The sequence below is a fragment of the Macaca nemestrina genome, chromosome 3 (genome assembly GCF_043159975.1).
Source record: "Macaca nemestrina isolate mMacNem1 chromosome 3, mMacNem.hap1, whole genome shotgun sequence".
Classification (NCBI taxonomy): domain Eukaryota; kingdom Metazoa; phylum Chordata; class Mammalia; order Primates; family Cercopithecidae; genus Macaca; species Macaca nemestrina.
The window spans coordinates 173,852,290-173,874,208 of record NC_092127.1 but is presented as its reverse complement, the minus strand read 5'-3'; the positions used below and the strand labels follow the sequence as shown (position 1 = coordinate 173,874,208).

General features: G+C 36.1%; 1 protein-coding gene across 18 annotated transcripts in view; it reads right to left on the bottom strand.

Annotated features, from left to right (window-relative positions):
- LOC105487840 (PPARG coactivator 1 alpha) overlaps nt 1–21,919 on the bottom strand; it is a 716,435-nt gene that overhangs the window by 33,021 nt on the left and 661,495 nt on the right. For 12 of the 18 annotated variants that reach the window (XR_011621420.1, XR_011621419.1, XM_071093792.1 and 9 more), the window contains 3 exons: nt 12,075–12,196; nt 11,578–11,729; nt 5,379–5,478 (listed from right to left, as the gene is read on the bottom strand). Coding sequence is in view for 13 of the 18 variants with exons in the window: in XM_071093792.1 (XP_070949893.1) it covers nt 5,379–5,478; nt 11,578–11,729; nt 12,075–12,196 (374 nt within the window). In the remaining 5 variants the exon portion in view is untranslated. Of the gene's footprint in view, nt 1–1,599; nt 5,479–11,577; nt 11,730–12,074; nt 12,197–21,919 lie in introns of those variants that run through there. The other 6 variants (XR_011621421.1, XR_011621423.1, XR_011621422.1 and 3 more) reach the window with 2 other exon arrangements.

Sequence of the window (21,919 nt, the reverse complement as noted above, 5' to 3'; positions counted from 1 at the left end):
CTATGAGTTGTGACCTTCTTTATTACTCTCTTCCATTTGATAAAGTACAAAGATTGATTTATAATGGAGTGTAGTGTGTTAGAAAACAAGGAGTAGCAACGAAAATTGCAAAATATAAGATTAATATAAACATTGCAAATGGAATGTTTTAGTTAAAATATTCTATAATTAATACTGAGTTACAACTGTGTAGCTAGTAACACTACTGTCGAGTCAGTATAGTAATGATATTAGGGCTATAAATTATATCCAATGATTAGTTAAATAACCCTACAAAGAAGAGAAAACCAGCAATGCTAAAAAAGAATTTCAACTCAATTATCATATTGTATGTAGTTTAGACAGATTTGGTTTGGAGGACTTTTGAATTGAGACAATCTTCTTTTAAAAAAAAAGCTGTATCAAATGTTAATTTATTTTTGTCAGCCCAATTTTGGTTTTAATAATTATTTTGCCATTAGTATCAACAAGAATGAAAGTGGTTCAATGTTTTGAGGACAATATGAAATAAATCCTTTATCTAAATCAGCCTATTCTAGGACCAAACTAGCAGCTACTAATACTGCTTCAGAGAATCCCTCATTTTCTCTCTGCCCTCAAAAGATTTGGTAGGGTAAAAAGTTAACCATTTAGGGAAGAGTTCTAATGTCCTTGCTGGTTCCAACCAGAAATTTAAAAATGCCTTATGCAATTTAAGCATCAATAGAAGACAAGCCCGGAACTGATACTTATTCACTGAAACTCAGGAGTGCTTGGTATCCACAGTGGCAGATAAATTCAATATTTGGGTAAGATAATGGTAGGTTTTTATTTTCCATTTCCATAAAATAATTGATGAATTTTATATTGGTATAAAACAATCCATGGGGAGTGTTTCTTAGATTACTTAGCAGATTTCAATGCACTTCTGATAGCGCTTATCACATTTCCAATATTTTTTTTTCTCTCTAGGAGATGGAAATGCTGGAATATAATTTAGCCACCTTTCCCAATGTTGCATATGTTGAATCTTGTAATGCAAATGGTTGGGAATGGGAACCACCATTTAAAATTGGGCAAGGGCATTCTCTGTCATTAGGACCACCATCCTCCACCAGCCACAATGGACATCCTGACAGCACGATGTGTCTTCAGCTATCAGCTCATCCCTTATTTAACCAACTCGATGACTTCCACATGATGGGGAACTGCATCCTGTTACAAGTCTTCGAGAAATATTCAGTCCATCTACAACAACATCTCTTTCTATGCTGAATATTCAGTGAGTTTTTCCCTAGGGGAAAGAGCTTGTACTTAAAAATACACACTTCCCAGGGTTAAGTACAAAAAGAGAGCTAATCCATTTCATAAAATCCCATGTCATTTTTCACCTCTGAACGTTCGTTATAGAAACCACCGCATCTGCCTTTGCCGTTTAGAAAAAGACAAGATACAGAAGGTGCACGTTACCTTACAGCTGAAATGCATCCATGAATATGGAAAAGCAGGGAGAAAGGGAGAGAGAGCCAGAGAGGAAATAGAATAATAATAAGCGAGTAATGGGTACTGATCTGAGAAACATGCCAGGAGTTTGGTTACGATAAATAAGAAAAGCAGGAGTAGATTTGAAACATTCGTTTCCCTTTATTAGCTCAGTGAGGCTGATGTGTACTGCACATTTAAAAAAAATCACAGGAATTTTCATACAATGAATAAAACCACAACAATACATGTAGAATTGGCAGGTGGAAAAAAGGCCCGGCAAGGGCTCAACTAATCGCTCACTTTCCCTCTTCAGCATAGTTCAACCAACAGTATTACACTTTCACCTACAAATCTTAAAGTAGCTCCATCAAATCAGCAGTTCACATTATTGAAAATGTCTGTCACATAGGTACAAATTTAGAATCATCACATTATAGTACATGGCTATTCTAGGTCATCTATAGATCAGGTCTTAGACTACAGTGATTGAAGTTCTCATTACAGCCATCAAGAAAGGACACATAATCATTACCTACTGGAAGCTCACATCTAAAGGCATGAAAAGGTTTCCTTTTTTCAACTGACCCAAACATCATACCCCAATAGTGCAAAGTTCCCTCTCTGCTGCTCTGAATGTTGACAGCCCAACTGTTGTTCTCGGAGTCGTTTAGCAAAAAATTGATTTTGTTGCACTGGAAGAATTATTCTGCTACATCTCTTTTAAAAAAGAAAAAAACCCACATTACTAAAGCACCAGTTCGGTTACCAAAATTGTAGATGTGGTACTTACCACGGCATGAAGGCAATGGCCCACGGTCATCTAAAAATCCTACAGATCTATGCTGAAATTTGCCTTCAGTGATGATGGGGTGCACATGTTCATTTGAAATATTCTCTCCCAAAAAAATAAAAATAGAAATGAGAGGAGCACAGCTTACATTTTGATGGGCTACCCACAGTGTCTGCAGAAGATACAAAAGCTCCACTAATTTTAGATGCAATTTGAAGTCCATTGAGGAAAACTAACTTCATGGTAACAATATTGGTCAGGCCGGGTTGCGGGGGGGATAAATTAATCCTCAATACATGTGTAGTGCTGTCTTTTGATAAGAAAAGAAACCAAGTATTCCACTTATGTCAACAATCCAGGGCAAAAAGGAGAATGTATTTAAAATTGGATCACAAAAATTTAAAGGCAAAATAGAGAACACATGTGGTCCTTGAACACATAATAGGATTTACTAAATATCGATTTCTTAAAAATAATTTATTGCTCTTAATAGTCTTTTTATTATTATTCTACAACAGAAGATACTCAAAATTCAGAAAGAAAGACTGTAAACTTTAGTTTGGCGTTCACACAGAGTTAAAATACCTGCATTTAACCTACAGAACAACAAGAATTAGGCGGATTAAAGATGTGTTACCGTTGTAACGCAGAACCTGTGAACAAGTTCTTTTATTTCATAGTATTTTTATTGCTTTCTATCTACTTAGAAATAAGAAGCCAAAAAATCAAGCAAGCATCCGACAGGACAAACAGTGGATTCACTCAGAACACAATATGCTGGTGATAAATGAATGCAGCTATCAAAATTAGCTGCATTGGCCTGGGGGTGAAATCCATCTTATAAGATTGTGTTGGGTGAGAGAAAGGAAAAGAACAATTAAGTAGTAGGTGTATCATGTCTTCCAGAAAAGTCATGTCAGCCAAACAGTAATCGAATCTCAATTTAGAAACTTGAATACACACTCCAAACGTTACTGAATTCCATTCCAGGGACTCCACACTCAGATGAAATCCTGATGCTCAAAATGGAGGTTTTTCTGAAGTTTTTATTGAATTTAGCAGAAGCAATGTCATCAAGAACAACATCATGGTCACGTCAGAGGCCATGCTAGTGCAAGTAGAAACACTGCTTCTGCAAAAGCTGAATTTCCCAAATGAAGCACTTACACTCCAACCTGACAATTGTCATGCATCCTAGGTAGAAAATTTCCACTGGCTTTATTATTTTCATCATCTCATAATTTATAATAAATAGGCTATCTGCAACTGATAAATATGTCTCTTTAGTAAACAAAGGAATGAAATATCAGTATTTATACAGGATGCATAACTGTAAAAAATACAGATAAATACCATCGTCATACTCTGCCAAGGGAAAGAAATACTGGCTTCAAAGATAGTCTTCAGACACACATTAATTATTGTAAAAATCATACTATAATTATTACCTCGGCATTTTGTATCAAATTAAAATCACAAAAATTAAAACAAAACAGCATTTTAAAAAGATTTTTGACTTCTAGTTTCAAAACTACTGTTGATAGAGAAAATAAAAACATTTCTTAATGGTTACCCATTGAGAGACTTTACATAAAATCATGATATCTTCTAGAAAAATTTTAGATGAGAAAATTTCATTCCCCTAACAAATCCAGTGTATAAAACTTCAAAGAAAAACAAGCGACAAGAAAATGTGGAAAAATATCGCGGAAGTGGTTAATACCTTTAGGGGACTAGGATATTTCTTGACAAGATGCTTAGATTGAAGCTCACCTAAGGGATGGATGTGCGGAAAGCATCATTTTGCTCTTGTTGCACTCAACAGACACACACACTGTCTTTTTGTTTTTACAATCAAATATATATAAGCAGTAAGTTCAGCTTCTAAATATGTTAGTGTACAATAATTGTTTCACCTCATAATTACATTTGAATATTCTTGATTAAGAAAAATTTAGCAGTTTTGAAAAGAAGGCTGCATTTACAGTGCATAGCTGTAACAAAAAAGAACATTGTTGTATAGTATATACATAAAATAAAAATACTCCATTTAACATCTGTAAATACTTAACTACATCAGAGAATGTAGCAATTACACTATCTGAACACATCTCAGAGAGTTCTACCCAACTCTCATTAGTATTGTAACCCGGTGTCCGCTCCTCAGAAAGAACCGCTGAACAAGCTGCACGCTTGACCATTGACAAGGCTTTTGAAATTTGCAGTGGAAGATCAACATTTTGGACATTTACATGGGTGTCAGGATTAAGGATGAACTACAGAAACTTCAAAATGTTAGGAAACTTTAGCATTCTGGTGCCCGCAGTATCCTCTCCCACCCAGATTCCATGGCAAAAGGAAAAAGAAAAAAAAAAAAAAAGAGAGAGAGAGAGACAGGATATTAGTTCTATGGAACCTGTGGTTTCTTCAGGATTGTCATATAATCATTACGTTACGAGAGAAAGCTTGCTTCAAGTTGATTCTGCACTTTCTTAAAAAAACAGAGTACAAAGGCTGATGCCCAGACATCAGCAGCTGTCATTTTAGGGTGGTTTGTGGTTGGTTGGTTGGTTGGTTGTTAGTTTTCTTTCCTTTTTAATTTATATATATATATATATATTTTTATTTTCCTTTTGAATAGAATACGAACATTTTGAAGTTCTAGGTTTTAAGTGTGTCTTCATGGAACTGCTGCCATTTGAAATGGTTTGCCCTTGCACATTCTGGTCAGGTGCCCCCAGTCCTCACATGTACCCACACAAACTTCCCCTAAACCAAGCACACACACCATACACATACACACACACACATACATGCACACACGCACACTCCATCACCAAGAGACTCCAGGAAAAGCAAAGCTGACACCCATGAATAAACATGTGCTTACTGGATATCATTCTGTCTCTTGCCTCTTCAGCAGCTGTGTTCATGTAAACCATTGTTGTTATTGTTGTTGTTGTTGTTCTTGTTGTATTGTTGTTGTTTTGTTTTGTTTTTTGTACAGAGAGTGTAAAGTAGGAGAAATTCCTAAGTATGACTTGCAATAGTCTTTAGGGAAGGACGCGCTGTCTCATGAGGTATTCGCCATCCCTCTGTCATCCTCAGCTAGGGAACATGTTACCTGCGCAAGCTTCTCTGAGCTTCTTTCAGTAAACTATCAAAATCCAGAGAGTCATACTTGCTCTTGGTGGAAGCAGGGTCAAAGTCATCTGAGTTTGAATCTGAAAGAAACACAAGGCAGTTTAGACACACCCTTTGCTGATGGCCATTGACTCAATCATTCCAATTCAAGACTACCGGATTTGATAACAACGCTTACAATCAATATACTTTAGAAAACAATGTCCGGATTTTATTGGATATATATTGATAAAAAGAAAGAGGATGGGGAGTAGTGAGCTTTCAAAAATACTCACCTGTTGACTCATTTAGGCTTAAACACCCTGGGAGTTAGGCAGAGCAAACATTAATATATCTCTGGCAGATAACCGCCCTCCCTTTCCCCCGGCATGTCAAATGACTTGCCCATGGTTCCTCAATAACTTAGATGTAGACGTGAGAGTACAAGCTGGAACTAATTTTCCTATTCAATGGGATTAATTTAATTGAGCATACAATCCAGTTGAGTATGAGAGAAAGAATCATGAGAATTTCCCCTAAACTTCAACCTGATGCTTCTCTTTGAGGCAGGAGGGGACATAGGATGTGGTCCTCTACTTCTGTACCTCTAGACATCCCAGAAATTTTGGTGCAAATTCTCCCCAAATTGGAAGGTTGAGAGAAATGCTTCACATCCCAGGAGAGTAAATTCAGAAAGAAGAAATAAAGTGCAGGTATAAATAAAGCCACACCCTTCTTGGACTCTTAAAGTAGTCCAAGTAAGCTTTTGGGCAAAGTTTCACATGCTACTTCAAATAGACCTTAATAAAATAGATATATTTTAGCAATATAGAAAGTAAAGTAAAATTCTGTTAAATATTCCTGGTTTTTCTCCATTGATTTCTATGAAAAAAAACAGATATTTCTGCTGGTCTTGCAAGTAACAAAGGGTGGCTTGGAAATATAATAAAAAGCCTCTTGTAAATACATTAATTCTTTTGAAAACATTTATTTAACGGAAAACAAAACCATTCTGGAAAACTAACAATTCTACCAAAATATAAGAATTCCCATGCTGGCCAGGCGCGGTGGCTCAAGCCTGTAATCCCAGCACTTTGGGAGGCCGAGATGGGCGGATCACGAGGTCAGGAGATCGAGACCATGCTGGCTAACACGGTGAAACCCCGTCTCTACTAAAAAATACAAAAAACTAGCCGGGCGAGGTGGCGGGCGCCTGTAGTCCCAGCTACTCGGGAGGCTGAGGCAGGAGAATGGCGTGAACCCAGGAGGCGGAGCTTGTAGTGAGCTGAGATCCGGCCACTGCACTCCAGCCTGGGCGACAGAGCGAAACTCCCGCTCAAAAAAAAAAAAAAAAAAAAAAGAATTCCCATGCTTTTCCCAGAATAAGTTACAAAATCGAAATGGTCAAAGTAATAGAAGGGTATAATACGAGATACTACAGAGGCATAATCGTTGACTTACAAAGTTGTTTTGCTGACAAGATTGCAAACCAAGCTCTCTAGAACCAGCCTGACCATCCCGTTTCCCAAGTTTCAATCTACCTTTACATACCTAGATTTAAAGACAAGGAAATGTCTTTACTTATGTTTTCCCTTCATTCTGATCACCTTTGGTCTTTACTGAGTTTTTTTCAGCAAGTTTTTTAAGGTAAGAGCAACAAGAACAATTACAGTCTCAATCATAAAAAACAGACACAAAACTGGCCAATCTTTCCTCAATAACATCTTAAATAGTCAATTCTTAAATTACACTGGCTTCAACGTTTCTCTTCATAGGCTAATGAATGGTTTTCTTGTATTGCTAAGGCCTCACAAACAACTGCTGTTACAATCAAAATCTTTTTTGTAGAGACAAAAAAAAAAAAAAGTCTAGCTCATTGCTAGAGATTAGTCTGAAATCAGAATTCCACTTGCATTGTAGATCAAGAGGGAAGAGTCCCCCAGTGATGGAGTCTGTGTGATAAAAGTCAGCCTGGAACCATCAGGGACATATACACATACCTTTCCTTGAGGAATACTTTGAGAATATTTTAAATTGCCTTGCTTTGCAATATTCTAAGTAAACTCTAGAATTTCAGTGTTTCTGTATTTTGATAAGCAAATATTTTTTTAAAAATTGAAATAGTAGTTCTCAAGAGTTTCTTCACTGTGAAATATAGTGTTCACATATATACCCACTTATACAGGCTCACTGTTACTCAGAAAACAACCAAAAAATATTTTTGGTTGCATGAGATGGAATGTGGATACATTTAATTTCTGAGGCAATAACATCTACTCCACCAATTTCTCTCCTGCTAATGAAAGGATATTGGAGCACAGTAAGATATAATAAAAACGTTATAGGAATAACTCAAAAAGTCACTCTAATTTTTCAAAATAAATTGTTACAAATAATGATACTGTATTATTTGAAACAAATCACATCATACTTATATTCCCGGCACCTGAAAAACTGTTGGCACCAAGGAGGTACTCAAATTAATATTTGTTGAAGGAATATACTAATATCAAACACCAAAATATTATTAAAACCATGGTTGAAAATATTTATATTGGGATGTGGGAATGATTTATGAATGAATGGCAAAGGAATACATAAAGTTACATATATAATCAAGAATACTGATAATACGAAACATTTATTTCAGTTAATAAACAATTTATAATGTATGTGTCATTTATATTATATTAAAATTATATTTAAATTTTATTTAATTTAAATTTATACTACATTATATTAAAATTATATTTAATTAAAATATTAAAATGTTTAAGTTATATAACATAACTCATTCCTAATCAAACTTGTTACATTCATAATACTGACCCATCTTTCTCTTTGGATCCTGTAGTCCTACTTTAATTTCTCTATGTCTTTCACCTCTGATTTTTTTTTCATTGCAGTCTTTAGAAAGATCCATTTGCTTATAAGACAGTAAACTGAAAGAGACTACAGATTCATGGCAACTATAACTTAAATCTTGGCTTCACTGTTTTAATCTTGATCAAGTCATTTTAACCTCTCACTCTCATTTATAAAACTGGGTCATAAATAGTAGCTGAAATCGTTATGTTTTGCTCTGACAATATTGTCTTTATTGTCAGAGACAATACCTAGTTTCGGTAGTAGAGAAACAGGATGTATAAGCTAACTTAATTTTGGGAAGCAAGTAAACAGAAAGAAAATTGATGAAATCTATCTAGAATGATAGGTAACTTTCCTGTCTTGGTAAAATTAATCTGTGTCACATCATTTTTGCTTTACAATTGTGACATATGTGTAAGCTCCTAATCCCTGAGTCTAGCATATTCTTATGCCCTGAAGCATGCATGAACACTAAATATGGTGAGCACAAGAATATTTGAATTCTTCAGGGAACAAAGACAAGACATATGAACAATTTTTTGAGTTCCAAAGCTGATTCCTAGAGTTGATTCTTCCATTTTAAAATGACTTTACACTTCTAACTTCTCATTCCCATCATTTTAAATTGTAATCATAGCCACTATTTATTGAGCACCTATGTTATGCCAGACACTGTGCTAATGTGTCACAAACATTTATTTAATCTTCACAATAACACTATACGGTATTTTACAAATGAAGAAGCAGAACCGAAGGGGTCGAATTGTTTGCCCAACGGCAGTGTTAAGTCAGATTTCAATCCCAGGTCTGCAGGATTCCAAAGCCTGGCCTCTTCGGACTATACAATGTTGGAGCTCGGAAAAAAACTACCTTTGTGCCATCGTAGAGTTCAAGGGAATTGGAAAAATCCATGCTACTACAATGCACATGAAACATACTTTTCAGAAAATACAGAGCGAGCTTAGCAATGGCAAAGTTTCTATTGCTGCCGGCTAGGCAGGGAGATAACGAGAGAGGAAGCATTCTTCTTAGAAATATTTCAGGGAGGCTCCAGTTCAATTTGGAAATACCATCCAATCCTCCCTCTACCAGTGATGAATCGTGATCTGAAGGCCCCTCTAGGTAGCTTATTTTAAACTCTAGATGTTTTGAGAGACTAGAAACACCCTGGCCTTCATCACTGAAGAAAATAAGTCAAATCAACTCAAGACTTCAATCCGTCTTGACTGCTTTTATCAGCCAACATTTGAACAAATGACTTGCCACATTCTATATTTTCATCCCTAGCCCACTATCTCTCTAACAGTCAGCTGCCTCTCCCCTGCTTCCCACTATCTTTTTAGCTTGTGGAGTGAATTATAGCATATTCCCTCTGAACAATGCACATCACCTGTATCCATTACTCTAGGAAGACATCCCTTCGTTGGACAGAAGAAAAAAAATCTCTGTATTTGGTATTTGTTTCCTTCTTTATACCAACCCAGAGAAAATGCATAATAGATATCTAATAATGCTGAGGACTAGATTTATATGTTAATTCCACGATAAATATTAGACATAAATTTAAAATAACTATGTCATATCCACAAGACATTTGCCACTTTCCTTCCTCAAAGAATTTAAAAGCTTACAATGTGCACATTAGATGGGGAATGGCATGCAAAGGAACAAAATTAAAATTGAAAAGGAAATTAAGATGTCCATTTTAGCATTATTCATAATATTGAAAAATTAAAAAATTAAATGTGGGCTGGGCACGGTTGCTCATGCCTGTAATCCCAGCACTTTGGGAGGCCAAGGCAGGCGGATCACGAGGTCAGGAGATCGAGACCATCCTGGCTAACATGGTGAAACCCCGTCTCTACTAAAAATACAAAAAGAGCTGGGTGTGGTGGCGGGCGCCTGTAGTCCCAGCTACTCGGGAGGCTGAGGCAGGAGAATGATGTGAACCTGGGAGGCGGAGCTTGCAGTGAGCCTAGATCGTGCCACCGCACTCCAGCCTGGGTGACAGAGCGAGACTCTGTCTCAAAAAAAAAAAAAAAAATTAAATATTTGGCTATAATGTAATGACTAAATATAATGGTACTATTCACTCAGCAAAATACTGTGCAACCATTAAAGTATGTTAATAAATTATTTTTAATCTCATGAGTCACAGCAGAACATGAATTTACATATTAATTGAGAAAAGTAGAATTTGGAAGTTTATATACATAAATATAAATATATATATATAAATTCAAATATACGAAACTAGACATGCTGAGACAAAATACTGGAAGGCAAATCACTTCATTGGTAATAGTGGTTATTTCCAGATGACAGGCTGATATGTGATTTTAAGTTTTTTCTTAATACTTTTTATACTTTCCACATTTTACTCCTTGAGTCTGTACAGCTTTTATAACAGGAAAAATTAATATTATGTATGCTTCAGTTTCCTTATCTGTAAAATGGGGATGATAATAATAACATACACCTCCTACAATAGTTCTAGTACTTAAATGGAAAATGCTTTCAAAACTCCTGGCACTGTGTCTGGCATATGGAAGCACTCAACAAATAACAGGTGTTTCTTTTTTTTTTTTTTAAGAAAGCATAGTGTGATTTAGTATATCAAATTTAATTTTCTTCTCTCTAGTTGTAGTTCATAGAAAATAATGATATTTCTAAGTGTCTGTGAAATAATAAGTAAAATATGAGACTTTTGCATATTCTATTCCATAAAACAATGATGGCAATGCTATGGTTTGTGAAAGGATTCAGGGTAGGCCTGGAAAGCAAAAGCAGGTTACACACACACAGCACGCATGCACGCACACAAATCATAAACACATGTAGACACATACAATACCTACCTACACACACATAAACACATGGCCACACACATCTGCACAACACATGCACACACAAAGCACAATACCACACACATACATGTTTAATATTCAGACAGCACACACACAGACACACACAATATCCACACAGATACACACAATACACGCCCTCACAAAATATAAAGCTGCATGCACACACAACGCACGTACACAAATCATGAACACATGTAGAAACACACAATATCCACATATATACCTACCACAATTTTCAGCACCTGAGTAGACAGTACAAAGAATTTACTTCTGTCCTTTCTTGCCAAAACCTAAGCCCCTTTCTTCTGAAACTGTCTTATACATTTTTCTTAAAAATCTGTATTCACACATTCCCTTTAGTAAAATAAAGTGATGGTTCAACCCAAGATGCCGACAGATTATGTTTGCTCCCATCTTGAGCTCTACATTATGGATTCCTCATTCCATGTACAATAAAATCCATACCTAGGTCTGCATAGTTAGACTTGAAAAATTGCTTGCGTCCACAAAAGTACAGCTCGAAGTCAGTTTCGTTCGACCTGCGCAAAGTGTATCCATTTTCAAGAGCAGCAAAAGCATCACAGGTATAACGGTAGGTAATGAAACCATAGCTGTCTCTGAAATGGACAAAGAAGAGAAGTTCAAAGCTGGTTAAGAAGTATTAGCATACGGGACTGTAACCCTTTCTATTTTGTGAGACTTCTCCAGTGCCAACGTCTGAGCCACTGCATCCATTTATCAGTGTGATTGTCCTGTCAAGCAGCTAAATACTTATTTCTGGGACAGAAAATCTCAACTAGAAAGATTAATAAATAGGGATGAAAGAAAATAAATAAGGTTCTGAACTCAACATGTCATCTGTCAAAGCACTTACATTGGCAACTCCCATTCCAGTAATCTTATGGCCATAATTTTTTACATACGTCAACTTCTAAACAAGAAATAATCTTGAAGATTCTCACCCATCATCCCGCAGATTTACTGTGCACTCCTCAATTTCACCAAAAACTTCAAAACGGTCCCTCAGTTCTGTCCGTGTTGTGTCAGGTCTGATTTTACCAACATAAATCACACGGCGCTCTTCCTATGGGGGGAAGGAAGGAGAGAGTTTTGCTGGTTCTGGAGATGGGAAAAAAGCTAACCCTCAGCTGGGCACTGTGGCTCACGTCACTGTAATCCCAGCACTTTGGGAGGTCGAGACTGGTGGATCTTGAGGTCAGGAGTTCAAGACCAGCCTGGCCAAGATGGTGAAACCCCGTGTCTACTAAAAATACAAAAATCAGCCAGGTGTGGTGGTGGGCACCTGTAATCCCAGCTACTCAGGAGGCTGAGGCAGAGAATTGCTTGAACCCAGGAGGCAGAGGTTGCAGTGAGCCGAGATTGTGCCACTGCATGGGCGACAGAGTGAGACACCATCTCAAAAAAAAAAAAAAAAGTTAACCCTCTAAAAACATTCATAAATGTATAATCATGCATAAGAAACCCCACTGAGCTTTGCAATTAGAGCAAAACATACACTACAATGGAAGGAAAGACTACATTTGAACCAAGTGTTAATTCCCATTTCTTCAGTATCAATCTCTTTTCACTCACATACATTCTTCTCTTCACCTCTACTCTTTTCTACCTTTCCTATATGTCTCTGTTCTACTCTCAGATGAATTTGATGTGTTAGAAAAGAAGTCTGTATAATGCACTCTTTTTTAAAATCATGGAACAATACCTATTAAATATTTGAACATTTGTGACTTGATTATTAATCAAAATTATTATGAAACTGACCTGGCTTACAAAACTATTACATTTCTCATTAACTCAGAATTCTAATAATGAGATGAACAAATTCTGATGTCCTCAAAAGAGTGGTTCTTAAACTCTACTATAAATAAAAATTACTTGGGGTGCTGGTTAAAAATGCAAATTATTGGGCTTTATCCCAGTTGTACTAAAAAAAAAATGTAAGATAAGGTTCTACAACCTTTATTTTTAACAAGCACACCCCAGCGATTTTGATGCAGGTGGTCCAAAGACAATAATTTAAGAAATAAAGTCTTAAAATGTAGGCCATTTTAAGCCATGAGTCTCCGAAGAATAAGAGCTAAATAAAAGAGGCTATAAATTTCACTTTGCCAATAAATCTAGTCTTATTTTAGGAATAGACTAGAGGGGTGTGGCCTAATTTTCACAAGTGGAGTCAATATCGTCATAATCTGAAAGTCATCAGTAATTTATAACCTACAAAATACAGGAATAATATTTTATAGCCTGAGGATAAATTCTTTTTTTAAAGCACAGCAATGCATTCTTAGTGTAGGAAGCAATCCTACATCTCTTGTTCCAAGAAGATAAGGCCAAAAGTTATGATGTCTCTCAAAGTTTTAAGAACATAAGGAGTTAATATAAAGATTGTGCTCACCATCTAGTTTGTTTGTATACTAAGGACAAACAAGGATAAAATGAATTTAAGGTTGCAGAGATTTAAGTTGGGTTGAAGCAAAGACTAGAAGCAGAGAACTGAGGTACAGACTTAGCTTGCCCAAGAGTTTTCTTTGGATGTACTGAGAGTCCCTGGTCTTGGGTGATGAAAAGAATAATTCGGGCTAAAAGCAAAAAGATACCCTGTCTTATTTACTGAATGGTTTTCATTTTCGTATGCCCAGTGTTTGACCAAGAATCTGGTAAGAAGTAGGCACCCAACAAGCATTTGTGAAATGTAACTGAACAATTCGCAGACCCTATATCTTCCTGGATGATAAGCTTACCAATGTCTGGTCTTATTCTACCATATATAACATTCTTGCCTCTATTTTTATTAGGAAAGTATCCTAATGTCCACCTGAGCCTCAGGTGCAAATAATCAATTATCTACTTGACACTTCAGGTTGGTTGTGCCTGAGGAACCTCACACTACACCAACCTTACCGAAGCCCAACCCTCCAGCCTTGCCCTCTCCCCATTTGGTTCTTTCCCAATGTTCTTGTATTAGTGAAATGAACACAATCCAGCCAGTTATTTAGGAAGGAATTTAAGTACCTCCCTTTACTCCTTTCTCTTGGTCCTCTCCGCATGTCTAACTACTCATCAAGTCCTATTGATTTATTTCTCCAAAATCTCTCTCTAACCTATTTTCTTTATTCCATATGTCCTAAGCCAAGCCTCCAGCTTCTCTTTCTGGACTAGTATAACAAAAAATCTCTTAATTTGGATCTGTGTCCACGTTTATTCTTCTCCAATCTATTCTTCCATTGTTGTTGCGATAGTCTTTGCTAAGAAAACAGGAATCCAATGATGTCTGTTAACTTATAAAACATTCCAAAGGCTTCTCACAACGTTTAATGAAAGATCTAAATCGTTAACAAGACCTACAAGGCCCTGTGTGGTCTGGACCTGTTGTCATCACGGGCTTTATCTCTCATATCGCATTCTTTCTGTGACTCTCTTTCCCAGCCACACTGAGCTTCTATTAGTCTGGTATATACTGTGCACCTTCCTTCCCAAGGCCTTTGCACACACTCTCCCTGCTCCTGGAACACCCTATTCACACTGCAGCACTCCCAAGCCTCTCACATACACACACTGTCTACAACAACCTTAAGCTCAACAATCACATTTTTTCTGAGACTTGCAATGAGGTCAGAATTCCTATTAGTTGCTCTTATGGAAAACTCTCCTTTCCAATTGTAATTCATAGTTTATCTACTGTTTAATGTCCACCTCCCCAGGATAATAAAAGCTTCATGACAGTAGAGACCATATCTGTTCTCTTCACTACTGTATTTTAAATAAAGCATTGAAACATAACAGACTATCAATGAATATCTGTTGTAAAATCAATCAGTTATGAATCAATCAATCATCTTGAACACTCATCCCATTCCCTTCATTACATCAAAGATGCCTAAGTGTGGTCTTTATTCCGTAAGACTATCCGACACAAAGGAGAAGGAAAGTTAGATTTGATGCTTTATCACAGAAAACAAAAACAAAAACAAAAACAAAAAACGTTGCTCAGGGAGCTCAGTTGAGTGAAGAAACAAAGATTTCCATAATTTTTTTTTTTACAGATTTAAGTGTAAGAAGTAGCTACATGTTTGCAGCTACATGTTTGAAGGAATCTCACTCATAAAAAGCGCCTCTGAAAATCAAAGGTAGGTAGGAGATAACAAACAGTTGGTAAAACATAACTGTACTAACAATAGCTATTGAGACTAAATAAATGACCAGATGAAGCAGATAACCAATGCAGAGTAACTGCCTGATGCCCTTCCATGTAGATTGTATGTCTCAATCAAAGGCTGTGATTGTGCTGCTTCAGAGCACCAGGCACATCCTGGCAGTCAGGAAGTAGAAATGGATGGAGAGGCACATCCCAGACCATCGATGCACACTTGAGCAAGGGAATCATAACACCACATTCCATTCTATTTACGCAGCCAGCTCTAGTCAAACAGCCAAATGTGATGGGACTGTTATCTAAACTTAAACTTCCTGGCGCCTGCTTTCATGGGTGTTAAGGAATTTTTTTTTTTTTTTTTTAATGAGCCTTTTAGAAAAGTTACTACTGTATAGAGAGAAAGGGGGGAAATGCAGACGTGAGAGAAAGAAATTGAGCCATTGCAAAGAAATTGCTCAACTACTATTATGGGAATAAACACAGCCTATGTATTCAAGGAAACTTGAAGTTAAAGTGAAAATCGACCATATGTATGCCCATATGCAGACATACTGGGACAGTCTCTGAATTGCAGCTTTATACGAAGTTGTATGCAACAACGATCCCATACAAAATATAAACCAGAGGACCTTTTATAATGGATACTGATACATTCTACAGTAAAAAGAAGATATAACCTAGAGGGAAGAAACAGGAAACCGAAGGGGTGTTCCACAATTACTTGAGTTGCCTATTTTTCTACCTCTCTTTTTATGAAGCACAGGAATGGGGCCATGCCTCGCTACTTTACAAAGATCAGAGATTGGATACATGCTGAAATGCTTATTTGAGAAAATTATTGAAGTGCTTGATTTTCCTACTGCTAAAAATGAAAATAAAAGGCATCCAAACGCCTAGAAAGCAAAGACAAAAATCTTTCTAAGATTGGCCAAAATGTCTAGCAAAGAACTGATTCTTTTAAACATGTTGCAGTTGTATTAGACAGATGAATAGATTTGATATCTTTAAAAAACCTTAACATTTGCAGCCAATTTTTCAAGACATTAATTTCTAAACAGGAGATGAAAGGAAAAGAAATCAAAATGCTTAATAACATTTTCAACTTCTTAAAGGCTTGGAGGAACTCTAAACCTTTGGAAACAGCTCCTTGAAAAATGATTTTCAGACCAGTTTTCCCTATTGAGGAGGATGGAACATCTATCAAATAACTTTTAGCTTCAGTTTTCACAAAAGCTAGTATGCTGATGGGGTGGATAATAAAATTGAAGGCTTACGTTGCATTAACAGCTATAGTAAATCCTCATTATACCAAAACACGGCGGATAAATAAAGAAACAAAAAAATGACTGAATTAACTGACTTCACATTACTAAAATCTTTATCAAAAAGAGTCTAGAGCTTCCCGGTTACTGGAGGAAAACATACAGTGGTTGTTTCTCATCAAATAAACTACTCCTGATAAAAGGGCTTTGACTAAGAAAAGAGAAAAGGTAGCAGAGAAATGAACATTTGTTGAATTCTTATCTATGCCAAGTACTGCATTTGATGCTTTTTAATGGGTGATCTCTCTAAAATGTTCTATTATGCTAGGTAACAAGGAAGAGCTTGATATAATGTAGATTTTAGCTCTCTCTACGTTTGCAAGTCAGAATAATGTAAAAATCTTTTTTTCTATGCTAAGGAAACTACATAACAACTTTGGCAGTGAAATACTGGTGTTCATTCCTAGATTAGCTGTAACCTGACTGCCTCAAAAACTGCAAAGACATTATAAATACCATTGAGTATATGGTGTATTCCAACTAAAAGAAAAGGTGAGTGGAGTGGAGGGTCATGGAAAGGTGCAGATAGAAAGAAATACCAAGATTGTAAAAAAGGCTAAAAATGTCTTGCCGTTAATATTGATTATCTAACCTAATTCAGCAGGTATTCAATAAATGCCTACTACTAGGTGGTGTTCTTAGACAAAAAACAAAATTGTAGCATTAAACTTTTCCAAAGTGTCCCCCACTCATGTACCGTGTGCTACTATCCCTGCTTAGCGTCTAAGGCTGGTTAATGTGAGCAAGTCCAGGTTAGTCTATTTAAGAGGTAAGATGCAAATAAAAGCTAACATGCAAGTAAACATACTGGTAAGTCAGAAAACATGAAAACTATAGAATAAGAGTATGCATAACTACTTTTTTAAAAAGCTTCACTGAAGTATAATTGATATATCAAAAAATTGTACATATTAAACATATACATTTTGATGAGTTTGGACATATGCCGATATCCTTGATACCATCATCACAATCATGGTACTATATGTATTCATCACCTTCAAAATGTATTTGTGGTTTTTTTTTTTTCTGTGTGTGTGTGTGTGTGTGTGTGTGTGTGAATAATATGAAATTTATCCTCTCAACATTTTTAAAGTGTACAATAGCATAGTTAACTATAGGTACTATGTTGTATAACAGATCTCTAGAATTTATTCATCTTGCCATAAAACTGAACATTTCTAAATATTGAACTTAGAGTCATAATATAACATATACTCACCCACATAAAATATCTCTTTAAAGAGGCTTGAATAGAAAGCTATCTCATTTTCTCCAAAAAAGATTAACTCTGAGCACTGTGGGAGGCCAAGGAGGGCAGATCATGAGGTCAGGAGATCAAGACCATCCTGGCTAACACAGTGAAACCCCATCTCTACTAAAAATACAAAAAAATTAGCCAGGTGTGGTGGCGGGTGCCTGTAGTCCCAGCTACTTGGGAGGCTGAGGCAGGAGAATGGCGTGAACCTGGGAGGCGGAGCTTGCAGTGAGCCAAGATTGCGCCACTACACTCCAGCCTGGGTGACAGAGCAAGACTCTGTCCCAAAAAAAAAAAAAAAAAAAAAAAAGGAAGAACTCTGAGTAATTGCACAATTTCTTTTCATTCCATTTGGAAGAAGTTTATAATTATCAGTAGCAATACACTGTCCCTGGCTTCTGAGCTGGACACTGACCAACTGAGAAGTAAAGTAGCAGTCATTGCTGCCCGAGCACATCTGGTTTTGGTTTTAAGTGCTGAGCCGTATCATAATGTCTAGATTTGCCCTTTAAATTAACATCCCATTATCATGTTTTCTGGCAGAAAACTGTACAGATTGCAAATGGAGTTGGACTTAGAACTCCACAAGAAATTAGAGCAGTGACAGTTTAGACATTAAGTACTAAACTCTGGCTTGCAGAGTCCCAATATAACCTGAATTATTTCAAGCTTATGAGTCTGAGAAAGGCAGAAAGTGAATTGCTTTTTGAGAAAGAGTCTGGATGGAAATTAAAGGAAAGTGCCAACCGAAACAATGGTAACATTCAACCACAATATATGGTTTTGCATTGGTAATTACTAATTATTAGCATTCTCTTTGCTTTTGGATTTGGTTCACTCAACTTGGGCTCAATTAGGATTTTAGAAACATAAGCAATGAAAAGTTTACAGATTTCCTAAAACACCTCCTACTTATGGAACTCAAAATAGAAGTAATGCAGACAAAGGTTTATAAAGATGCCTTTAATTTTGTAAGATAACAATTATTAAATTTCTAAAGTGTTTTTTTTTTTATTGCCTTTTGGAGCCTCTGTTTTTCTGGTTCCCTAAATATATGATTGCTTTGATTAATGGATAACCCAACACTGCACCCAAGATATCTTAGATGTAATTTACTTCTTACTCATTACTTTAAGGGTGTTTCAAAAATTGAAAGAACATCACCTACCTGACCAACTTAGGTCTGGACTGTCCTCATTCCCTTAGCTCTTCCATGTATGAATTCTCAAGTTAATTTTTTCAAATCAGTTAAAAATCATTGCATGTATCCCTGCACTCAAGTCCATAAAAATATACTTTGGGGATGCATTATGGCGCTGGAAAGCCAACCATTTGGAGGAAGGAAATGAATCCAAAAAAATTCATGTGGGTAAACTCATTAAATAGTTCCACGATGCCTTCAAGACAGATTTCAAAATCTTTAGTATGAATTATACGACCCTTTATGCTACCTTCCACTGTTCCCTCTAGAGTTATTTCTTGCCCCTTTTGTGTCTCAGTGTTCTAATTAAATGACTAGTAGTTTCTCCATATACCTTATTCGTTTTTAGAGACTTAGTATAAGCTATAGCCTCTGTCTAAAACAGCAATGTCCAGTAATAATACAGTGTAGTATATGTCATTTAAAATTTTCTAAGAGCCACATTTAAAAAAGTAAAAATATGAAAAAAAAGTAAAAATATTATTAACATTATTCAATGTTAATAATATATTATATTGGGCTCAACATGTCCAAACTATTATATCATTTTGTGATTGATATAAAAAGATTAATGAAGTATTTTACACTATTTTTTATACCAAGTCTTCTAAATCCAATCACACAGTACATCGTAATATAACCCAATCAAATTAGCCATGTGGCTAAAGGCTACCATGTTGGACACTGCAGGGGGAGAAAACCTTTGTCCTTTCTCCCTTTAGGATCTGGATTAATCTCACCCTGTCTGAGGTTCTCCTTCATACACAGATCTGGGTGCCCCCTAGTATACTACCACAACAGTGCCACAGATGCACCCCTTATAATAGCACTTATCACACTGTATTGCCTGTTTGTGTATCTTTGTCTGCCAGTAGAGTTGAAGTTCCTTGGATACAGGGGCCATGTCTTTCCTAATTTTATATCCCAACCACATGGCAGATATTTATTACAGAAAGAGCTATGAGTTTTCACTCATGTTCAATAGAAATAGCATGTAATTATCCAAGTGGAAATTGGTTAAACAGTAAGTCCCAAATCTTTATTAAGCACTTATCACTTATAGTTCACTCTGTTAGTAAACAATCTCTATGTTCTAGGTTTCCTTCAATCTACTTTTCAAAAACAAAAATGAACTTTAAAGTCAAAATTCTCACAAATGTCTAGTTAATGTAAAATGATTTAATACAAACCAAGTTGACACTTGTATTACAAGTGTGCTTTGGAAGAGAATTGATACAGATTATTTTCATCTAAGAATTAACAGAGGAACTAGTCAACATTTGTAACACAAAGGAACAATAGGGTAGCATCTGCTTCCAAGCTGAGGCTGGTCACCCTCAGGGTGCTTTTGTTTCATCTAGACCAATGACACTACTTGCTCTATTTGTAAAGGATCAAACTAGCAACAAAAAAGACACCTCCCTTCCTTTCTTTGTTAATATCTGGCACTTAGTCATCTTTAGAAGGTATAAAATAAATACATGTCATTTATTTACATACTTTTGATTAAAATATTAATCTGGCTTTAGTTATAACTATGTTGTGTCTTGGCCATATAAGCAAATTTATGATGAAACTATTAATCTTTCTCTTTAATGTCCTATTTTTGAGGGAAAAAATGAAGGATTTTATAATATATAAATTTGTAAACACCAAAATAGTCATTTTCCTACATGCTTGCTCAGCATGATTTTCTTTTGTAATGATTATAATGTGCCATATTAAAAGGCTTTGTAAATTATATGGCACTATATAAATGTGAGTTATTATAATTATTGAATACACCATTAATTAAATACAGTGACATTAGAAAAATTGAATTTTAATTTTCATTAGTCTTCATAAGTGTTAACTAATGACACTTTGGCAAATCTTAATATCACTGCTCATTTGGAAGTTGAGAAAAATGTAGCAAATTGTTGTAATTTGCAAAATGCCTTTGATTCAGTTTTAGGTAGATTCAAAGTTAAATGGCAGCAAACCCTCCAAAACTTTGGCCCAAGTGTTCAATTACTTCTCCCTTCTTTCTCCTTAAATGCCTGTGTTAAGCAAATCTCTCATTTAACCTTTATCCTCCAGCTGGTAACTGTTGGCCAATGCTTGATTTTGATTCCATTAGTCAGCTCTTTTATATAGGTTTTGCAAAGTTGTGTTGCTGTTAGTGAGTTTTCTTAAAGATAACATATAAATCTAACCTTTACAGTCAAAAATCATTTCCCTAAGCCGTGGCTAGCTTAGATGCAAGATATGTCAAAAGCTGATCTTCACCGAGCTAACTCTGAGTGGCTAGCACAGACAGGCAGCAGCTGCACTGAATAAAAGCAGTGCTATATCTCATTGATTAGTCATGGTTCCCTAGAGCACCATGTCAGAAAAGATCGTAAAGCTCTGAAGGGGCTCAATGGAAAAGAGTTCCATTATCGATTAGGAATGTCTGCCATGGGCATGGGCTGGATTTTGACAACTGGACTGCCTTATTTTTGCCATCCAAAGTCTAGGTTGATAAACAGCAGTAGGGAGCTGGGGTAAAGCCTACCTACTAGTCAGCAGTTGCTGAAAATGAGTACTGATCTTCAGAGAGCAAATAAATATAACATAACCTGGATCTTTACACAGAAGGGTCAGCACTGTCTCTATGTCAAGTGAATATAATACCTCCTTGTAAGTGGTGCTGAAATCCATAAAATGTCACTGAAAAGTAGTTCGTAAGAAATGTGGGTGTGTCAACTACCCAGTTAGATGGCGACCATCACACAGAAGGTGATGACTTTCTTTCTTTTTTTTTTTTTTTAATACAGAGTCTCACTCTGTCACCCAGGCTGGAGTTCAGTGATGCAATCTCAGCTCATTGC